The sequence below is a fragment of the Brassica napus genome, chromosome C2 (assembly GCF_020379485.1).
Source record: "Brassica napus cultivar Da-Ae chromosome C2, Da-Ae, whole genome shotgun sequence".
In the NCBI taxonomy this organism is placed as follows: Eukaryota; Viridiplantae; Streptophyta; class Magnoliopsida; order Brassicales; family Brassicaceae; genus Brassica; species Brassica napus.
In genome coordinates, this window is record NC_063445.1 from 42,858,210 (window position 1) to 42,867,660 (window position 9,451).

The following is a 9,451-nucleotide window of genomic DNA, read 5'->3' on the forward strand; positions in this document are numbered from 1 at the left end:
TGGTTTAAAAATTTTGTTATGACTAAATACAAATGATTACAAAAATTATATAAGTAAAAAGTCTAATTTAATTAATTATTAAGATTAATATATATTGTTTTAAATTAAACTATAAACCATATAAAATACAATATTTTATTTCAAAATTTACTTTGAACAATTTTTTTGATAAAAGTTTTGAACGATCATTGACAACTTATTTTTTTTTAAATTATAAATTACTAAAACTATTAATCCCACAATGAAAATTTTGTTATCAGTAATTTAAATTTTTCTATAAAAGATATAAATGATCAAAAAAACTGTATGAGTAGAAATCATCATTTAATAGACATTAATATTAAAAATATACTAAAATATATTATCTATGTTAGTATCATTTAAATTTAATTACATATCCTATCAAATATAATTTTTTTTTTGATTAATAAAATTGTTTTATATGTTCGCACCAATATAATTAGAGAAAATGACTAGGATAGCACTAAAAAGTTTTTGTCACAAATATAGCCTTTACAAATAAAAATGACTAAAATAGCACTTAATGTTTTATCAAAAGAGATAAATATACACTTATACCCCAATGGTAAATTAATTTAGACATTAGGGTTTAGAGTTAAGGGGGTGGGGTTTAGGATTTAGGGTTTAGGGTTAGGGTTTAGAGTTTAGGGGTGGGGTTTAGGGTTTAGGGTTTAGAGTTAAGAGGTGAGGTTTAGGATTTAGGGTTTAGAAATTAGGATTTAGGGTTTAAAGTTTAGGGTTTAGGGTTTAGAGTTTAGGTTTTAGGGTTTAGAGTTGGGGAGTGGTGTTTTGGGATAAGATTTCAAATTTTGAAAAAGAAAAAAAAATTAAATTTTTCAAAACATAAAATGCTATTTTGGTCATTTTAGTTTTTGAAGGCTATTTTTGTGACATAAACTTAGAAATGTGCTATTTTGGAGATTTGCCCGTTTAATTATGTATTTAATAGTTACTGAACTTTAATTATTTAATATATATTAATTATTTCATAATATGTAAAAATATTTAATACATAAAATAATTTGTATATATAATGTTGATTCTGCGCAAGGCGCGGACCTAGTATTTATTAATTAGTATATATTTATATACATATATATATATATATATATATATATATATATAATATCACCAACATATATACTTAGTTACTTACTATCCACATCTTAATAGTCATGACTTGCATGCCTCTGAAAGTAGAAGTTCCACCGCTCGCACCTTCAACTGCGATAATGACTGGTTTCCGCGAAGCCGCAACATTTGAGGTTGTAACATGTTTGAACGAGATTCAGTCGACTAGATTGAAAGAACTCGCAAATGGGATGACTAAAGACGTTTTATTAGATTCGAACCAAAAGGGTTACAAGAGTGACAGAAAAGCGAGAAAGACGGTCCATAAAGCTCAAAGCAACAAGATCAAAGAGATGACTAAAACCCTAGATCTAGCCGCTCAGTGTGTAAAATCCAAAAGTCCCATTCTTGTTGCTTCCTTTTCCCCTTTTATAGGTCTTGTGGCCTTGACGCCCTAATTTCGTCCCTCTTTGGGCCTTGATGCGAGAGGCCGAGTATACGGGCCTAGGCAAAGTTCCCTCCAAGTCGGGTTCTTCGGGTCGGCTTAGTCGACCGGCTAAAAGTATTCTAAGGTCGAGCTGACGTCTTTAGCCGCCGAGCCGACCAAACTAATCCAACTTTCTGGATTAGGGCCTGTTATTCGATGAGCCTTGTGGAGGGATGTAATCCATCTCCTACAATAAGTCCCCCCCCAATTCACTTGTGAGCGACGTGGCGGTCTCAGTGAATTTGTGGGTCAGGTTTATTCGGATAGCAGGCTCTAATGCAAGGGATAATCCTTCCAGTTTAGTCGTCAGTATGTGCTTTTAGTCGCATGATGTTCTGTAGGTGTCTCTGGTCGCTCCGAGTAGCGCTTGTCTTGACTCGCTTACTTGCCTCTCTGTCTTTATGATAAGATACAGTTTACTTGGGTGATAGATTATTTCTGGTAAAACGACGGGGATCGGCTTTGTTGGTTAACCGGGGACCGGTTTAGATCGAGACCAGGAATTGATTCCGGTCAGACTACCTGATTGAAAATCGGTTCAAGCGAGAAACCAAACCGTCGCGAGTAAGTTTCAGGGCATTTAGGCGGCCTTTGAGGCCCATTTAGGCCTTTGTAGACCTAATGATTGCGCTCGGAAAACGTCCATTCGTTTTTGTTATAAATAGGTTTCTCTCCTTTGCTTTCGTCATTCTTCTCTGCAGATTTAGGTATTCTGTTTTCTCTCCCTTCTCTCTACTTTTACTTTCTCTCTCTAGATAGGTCTTGCTTCGTATAGACTCGTTGGTATCGTTCGGCGGTTGTGGTCGTCCCCTGAATTAAGGAACATGCCTCCGAGAAGTCGATTGTCGCGAGAGGAGAAAGGGAAGGACATCGCAGATTCTCCGGGTCCGACCAGAGATGCGTCAGCGACCGGAAGCCCGCTGGATGATTTCGACTTGATTCATCGCTATGCTCTTCGGGACACAGAAAACATGACTCTATCTCAGCGTCTTTTGGTCGCTGATGCCCATAGGCTGATTCGTGATGAAGGCGCGGATCGCGTTGAAGTCGGGAGCAGCGACGTGAGCGGAAGTGAGAACAGAGGGGGAGACCAAAGCGATGCTGCAACTTGTTCCGAACGTGGCGACGCTGATGTGTCTGGTCGGTCCCCGACGCCTTCGAGGCAGGTTCGCAAGAGAGTTCGTTTCGACCAGATAGACTGTCATCCAACTATTTATCATCCTGGTGGGATCTTCGAGGAGCTTGCTCCGCTGCCGCCAGGACTGCTGCGCGACCCGCGGGCTCAGTTGTGGGGGAATATGTTTGGATCATGTGCTTCTCACCATACCGTGAGGGATCTGTTAAGGGCGAACGGCGGTGCTGGCGTTACCTACATCATCCCGTCTGCTGAGCAGCGTCCCTGGTCGCCTCCGGTTGGTTACCAGTGCGTGTATGAGTCCTACTTCGGGGAGCATACGAAGCTATGGTTTCCGATCCCTCGGTTGGTGACGTCTTATGCATTCCGCCGAGACATTGCCATCTCTCAACTTTTGAACGGGTTGCTGCGAATAGCCGTCATGTTGATGGTAATGGCAGCTGAGATGGACATTTCGATGAGCGTGAGGGTCTTTGAGGAGCTGACTTTCACGAAGGCGGAGCCAAACGGGATCTTCTCGGTGAAAATGCGTTCGAACTACAACGTCTTGACCGGTCATCCAAATAAGACGCAGGATTGGCAACGCGCGTACTCTTTCGTGAAATCTGATGAACATGCTTTCGAAGAGCCGCCGGGGGACGACTACCGCGTTTTGTGGAACCAGCAACTCGGTAGAGACTCGTCTGTTGGAGTTTCGTTTTAGTCGTTAGATCTAACCCTTCTTATCCTTGTATTTGCAGTTCGTCACCCGAATATGATCGTGGCGCACAGTCATCTTCGTTGGCCGGATCTCAGTCGAGAGTGGATACGTCGCCAGCAAGCTAGGATCGCTAGAGGTAAGCCTGCTGGTTGCTTTTAGGGGCTTTTCGAGGTTTTTTTTTTGCGATTTTCATGTTGATTCTCTGCTTCTGTAGTTGATAGGGAGTCGACGCTTCCTTGTGTTCCCGGTCCCCGTAAGTCGCGCCTTCCTTTGTTTACTCGCAAACAACAGAGACTTCTCAACAAAGCTAGAGAAATGGATGGAGTCCCGGATCTAAGCGCCCTGTTGAGAGGGAAGTTGGAATTGCTCTCGAAGAAATCGACTACAGTCGATCCTCAGGGACTGTCTAACTCCGGAGGCGACGGTGCTTCTGAAGGTGGGGAACCTCCAGAGAAGGAGCCTCCAAAGAAGGAGCCTCCAGAGAGGGGGCCCCTATTGTAGTCGATGAAGAGGTCGAAGCGGAGACTTTTGCTTCAGGTCCCGAGAAGAAGAAAAAGAGCAAAAAGACTAAGGGGAGAGCGTCCGACGAGGTTCCTCCCGAGGAGTCTGCTTCCCTTGATGCGACTTCCGAGGGTTCGAAGGCAAAGAAGAAGAAGGACGACAAAAGGAGAAAACTAAGAGGTCTGTTGAGGCAGAACCCCGTCCTTCTACCTCCGGCACGAATGCTGCTGATACGACCTTAGTCGATGTTGTTGGGGAGGACGTCGGCACTCCTGAAAACCTGTCGGAGGAGAGGAGGAAAACCAGCTCTCGAGAAGGGGGTTCTGGTGATGAGCCCGTTGCGAACGAGAGGTCTGCTCCCGACTCCTCTGCGAGAAAAAGTTCTCGACCTGAGGGTTCTCTAGAAAAGAAAAGGAGGATCGAATTCCCTGATCGCGTCGAGTTTTCTTATGATGAGACAACTCCCCTAATCCTTAATCCCCTTAGATGCGCGGAACTGACGCGCCAAATTCGTGGTGGGACGAAGGAGATGCCGCAACTGGAAGATCTCTACTTCAGGCATGAATACATTGACGATGCTTCTTCGAGAGCGCAGGTAACTGCGCTACCTTTCATCTTTTATCTCCTTGTTGATTTATTGGGTTCATCCATCTCACGTAGTCCGTGTGTATCGTTCTGCAGAGTGACGGGATCATGAACTTCCTTGTCGAGAAGTAGAACAGTGCTCTGAAGTAGACGAAGATCCAGTTGGGATCTTCAGAGAAGCTTGCTCAGGCAAGGTTGAAGGCCATCGAGAGAGTAAGGGCGGACCATAAGAAGGCTAACGAGAAGGCTGCGAAAGAAAAGGAAGTTCTTTGAGTGAAGTTCGAAGAGCTGGAGGGTAAGCTCAAATCCGCTAGAGCGGCGAAGAAAGAGCTTGCCCGAGAGAACACTCGTTTGGAGCAAGCGACTGCGACCCTTGAGAAGGAGAAGGCTGAGCTACTCGAAGAAAGGGACGCTGCAGTGGAGAAATTGATCAGAGAGAGGCAACGCTTAAAGGACTCTCGGGGGTTGGAGGTTACTCGTGAGAGGGAAAGGGTTGAAGCTGCTATGGCCGAGAAGGCAAATCGCTGTCTTGGTCGCGTACGCGACCATTTTACTCGCTTGGATGCCTTTGGGAAAGCGAAGAACCTGTACGGTCAAGCTTCGGGGACGAAGAAGTGCCTTGAGATGATAAAGGCCAATGGGACGGAGATCCCACAAGAAATGATCGACGTCTTTGCTGAGCAGGAGAAACTCCATGAGGCGGAGGCTACGAAGCTTTCTGTAGGTCCGCTGTCTGATAGCGACCTCACTCTTTCTCCGCTGGTTCTTCCTTCTCGCTTCGTCGAGGATAGGTTTAGAGCATCGTTTGATCCTTATGGATCGAACGTAAATTTGATGAGACCGTAGACGGCTTCTCAGCTCATTTTCTTGCTCGAAATTACCAAGGAGCCATCAGAAGAGCCATTGGTTGACGTCACGTCGGTCCCCGCTGAGCACGTCGAGATCCCAGAGGGAGGTGGTCTTGAGGAACGTCCAGAGAATGAGAACCTGGAGGAGGTCCCCGAAAAGGACAACCTTGAGACAGGCGACACTCCGGTTCGAGGGGAAGAGACCAAGAACGTGGGCATCGAGGGTCCTGTCCTTGTCTCGGATTTTTCCTCCGAAGGACGAGAAGACGAAGAGGAGGAAGATGATAGAGCCGAGGAGACGTCGCCACCGCAGCCTGTCGAGGAAGAGACGACCAACGAAGTTGGGGATAGAGACGTTCAAAACCCCCCGCCTCCTACTGTGGACCCCCTTGTCCCTGTTCCTACTCGAGTGGAAGACCCGGCTGCTGCCGCTACTGAAGACGCAGTCGGTCCTCCTACTCTTGGGACGCCGGAGGAGGACGATCAAGATTCTGTGCCTTGACGCTTTGCTTATGTTGTTTTTCTTTGTGCCTTTTGTGTTTGTGGTCTTGATAGACCCTGCTGTTGTACGATTAGACATACTTTCATTTTGTCGGTAAGTCGCTGTTTTAAGCAGACTTTAAATTTGTGGGTTGTTGTGGTCCTTATCTGTACTTGCAATTTTTCTAAGTAAATTTCAGTTATCTTTAGAGTCTCGCGATATATTCGCTTAGAAACAATAGATTCCTGATCTTTAGCTTCTGCAAATAGATAACGAAACAACCCGCTAAGGGGCTTTGTTCAGCTCTTGTCGTATTTCAGTTGAGATAACGTCTAGGCGCGTCATTCTATTTCGAAAACAAGAAACTGAATCTAAGAGTGGAAGGTTCTTTCGTCCGTTTTCTCAATGACAATCGAGTAATTGGGTAGCTAATCTGTTACCCGCTAGTCGAGAAAAGGTAAAGATTCACTCTGTTTGGTCGGTCAATGCTCTTTGGGCATAGGTGACCCGCGACCATTGGGTCCTTAGGCTAAGTTTCTGATCAGGACATAGCTAGGCAATGGAACATGAGTGTCCCGTACCTCCTGCTAGAGATACGGGAGCCGTTGGTTCGATAATCGGTATTTACTCGATTGAGGTCGAAACAAAGAACAAGATTTTGACTTTGGTTTTGTTACAGCTGGACCGGTTAAGGCTGCCTACGTACCTCGGTAGCGGATCAAGCCATTCATAGTTCGTTTTTCCCGAGTAAAAGTGGCCGTTAGAAGCGCATTTACTCGGTCGAGTAGAAGTGACCCCGGAGGTGCATCTACTAGGTTTTTTTTTTTTTTTTGGGTGGTGATGTCCCTACGCGTAGAAACGTCGTAGGTGCATTGAGTTCCATGCTCAAGGCACTTCTTCTCCGCGTGACGTTTGAAGTCGGTAGACGCCTGGTTTGACAACTATGATGATTTTGTAAGGTCCTTCCCACCTAGCGCCGAGTTTACCGTCGTTCAGCCCCTTAGTGTTCTCGAACACTTTGCGCATGACAAGGTCACCGAGTTCAAGGGGTCGGGCACGGACCTTTTTGTTGCAGTAACTCTCTATCTGGTGTTGATAGTTTTGGATTCGTAGCAGAGCTTGGTCCCGTCGTTCTTCAATCTCGTCGAGGGCATCAAGCAGCATCTCCTTGTTGAGTTCGACGTACTGGGGCATTTTCGAACGTCGGAGGCTTGAAACGTTAACTTCTGCGGGAGACATAGCCTCAACACTGTAGGCAAGAGAGAAAGGTGTCTATTTAGTCGACCCTCTTGGTGTTGTGCGGTGGCTCCATAGGACTCCGTCGAGTTCGTCTGCCCAATGACCTTTTTTCTGGTCTAAACGTTTCTTAATGTCGTCGATGATGAGCTTGTTGGAGGATTCCGCTTGGCCGTTTCCTTGCGGGTAACAAGGGGTGGAAGGGCTTAATTAGATGTTCCATTTGCTGCAGAACTCCTTGAAGTTGCCTGACATGAACTGTGATCCATTATCAGTAACGATTTCATAAGGTAGACCGTGGCGGCAGATAACGTTTTTCCAGACGAAACCATGGACTTCTTTGTCTGTGACTTGAGCGTTGGCTTCAGCTTCGATCCATTTGGTGAACTAATCAGTGAGGACGAGAATGAAACGTCGCTGGCGGGAGCAGGGAAGGGGTCCTATGATATCCATTGCCCATCGCATAAACGGGTACGGCGTGGTCGTCGTTCGTAACATTTCAGTTTGACAATGGATCCTTGGTGCGTGCCGTTGGCACTTGTCGCAGCTTATAGCGTAGGACTCGCAATCTGCGTTCATCGTCGGCCAGAAGAAGCCTAGGCCTCAAACCGTCCGCCTGAATGGTTTCCTCCAGCGCCTTCATGCGTTTCGGCCATAACCCGTACTGTCTCATCACCATGGATACATTTGAGGAGTACTTTACTCGCAGTCCAACGATGGAGTTCGTCGTCTAGGACGACATAATGGGCACTGCGTGTTTTTAGTCGGCGGGCTGCCCATTTCTCGGTTGGAAGTTCTCCCTTTGAGAGATAGTCGATGAACTCAGTTCTCCAGTCAGGGCCGAATCCATCAGTATCGGGCGTGTCTGTTTCGGTGACTGGGGCTATGATGACGGTTTGGTCGGCCAAGATATCGATGCTCGCCTTCTAAATGCGGTGTATTGGGATGGTTCGTTTAACTTGATCTCGAAGCTTGCTTCCAAGGGCTGCGATGGCTTCGGCACAGACTTTTTCTCCTCTGGGAACTTTGATGAGTTCGAAGAATTCGAACTCTGCGGCTAAGCCTTGTACTATCTTGAGGTAGGCGTCTATCCGATCGTTGCGGGCATCGTAGTCGCCGCTAAACTGACTGGCGACTAACTGCGAGTCGCAGTAGGCGCTTAGCCGTTTAGCCTTGACAACTTTTGCTAAGCGGAGTCCAGCGATCAAAGATTCGTATTTTGCTTCGTTGTTCGAAGCTGGAAAGCCAAAGCTAAAAGACTGTCTGATCAGTTCTCCGGTCGGGGACTGTAGTTGGACTCCGGCACCTGCGCCCTTGTTAGTCGAAGATCCGTCGACATGCAGTGTCCAGTTTGGGTTTGCGAGTGTGAGGTCTTGCTCCAATTCCGGGGCCAATTCGACTAAGAAGTCCACAAGAACCTGAGATTTTGCCGCGGTTCGGTTCTTGCACGTGATATCAAGCTCACCGAGTTCGATAGCCCACTTCGTTAGTCTTCTGGACCTGTTGGTATTTTGGAGTATCGTTCGGAGGGGCTGGTCGGTTAATACTTCCACTGAATGTAACTGAAAGTATGGGCGAAGCTTTCTCGCCGTTTTAACGACTGCCAGCGCCATCTTCTCCAGAGTTGGGTATCGCGTTTCTGGTCCGGTCATGCACCTGCTTGTGTAGAAGATTGGCTTTTGCTCACCACGTCCTCTTTTATCAGAACGCTACTGACTACTGCTTGCGACGTAAAGAGATAGAACGTCGCCGACATCTGGCTTGGCGAGTACGGGTGGTGTTGTCAAATAATGCTTGAGTTGAGTAAATGCCTCCTCGCATTTCTCATCCCAGATAAACCTCTTGTTACCTCGTAGGAGATCGTAAAACGGCAAGCATTTGTCGGTGGATCTGGAGATGAACCGATTGAGTGCAGCTATCCTACCCGTAAGCCATTGTACTTCTCTACTGTTTTTTGGGCTTGGGAGGTTCAGGACCGCGGAGATCTGCTTTGGGTTGGCTTCGATTCCCTGCTGTGTCACTATGTAACCAAGGAACTCGCCTGAGGAAACCCCAAACGTGCACTTTGCTGGGTTCAGTTTCATGCCGTATTTGTTGAGGGTTTCAAAGCAATCTTGCAAATGACGGAGGTGATCAGCGGCGTGTAGCGACTTAACAAACATGTCATCGATATATACTTCCATGGTGACGCCCAGCTTATCTGCGAACATTTTGTTCACAAGCCGTTGGTAGGTTGCTCCTGCGTTCTTCAAGCCGAATGGCATGACCTTATAGCAGTAGGTTCCTCTATCTGTGATAAAGGCCGTCTTTTCGCGATCGTCGGGGTGCATCATGATTTGGTTGTACCCGGAGAAAGCGTCCTTGAAGGTGAGCATCTCGTTTCCAG

At 46.5% G+C, this 9,451-nt stretch overlaps 1 protein-coding gene across 1 annotated transcript; it reads left to right on the plus strand.

The window, feature by feature from the left end:
• Window positions 1-2,403: 2,403 nt before the first annotated feature.
• LOC125582413 (meiosis-specific protein ASY2-like) lies at window positions 2,404-5,850 on the plus strand. Its single transcript, XM_048749106.1, has 7 exons — window positions 2,404-3,385; window positions 3,455-3,550; window positions 3,629-3,850; window positions 3,952-4,095; window positions 4,158-4,510; window positions 4,780-5,325; window positions 5,386-5,850. The coding sequence occupies exons 1-7, from the start codon at window positions 2,404-2,406 to the stop codon at window positions 5,848-5,850; spliced, it is 2,808 nt and encodes a 935-aa protein (XP_048605063.1).
• Window positions 5,851-9,451: the final 3,601 nt, after the last annotated feature.

Bases quoted from the DNA above. Each gene is read 5' to 3' on its own strand.
- LOC125582413 (XM_048749106.1), top strand. From the start codon at position 2,404: ATGCCTCCGAGAAGTCGATTGTCGCGAGAGGAGAAAGGGAAGGACATC. The intron at 3,386-3,454 runs GTAGAGACTCGT...TTGTATTTGCAG, and splicing joins TTTGTGGAACCAGCAACTCG to TTCGTCACCCGAATATGATC. The intron at 5,326-5,385 runs GTAAATTTGATG...GAAATTACCAAG, and splicing joins TTGATCCTTATGGATCGAAC to GAGCCATCAGAAGAGCCATT.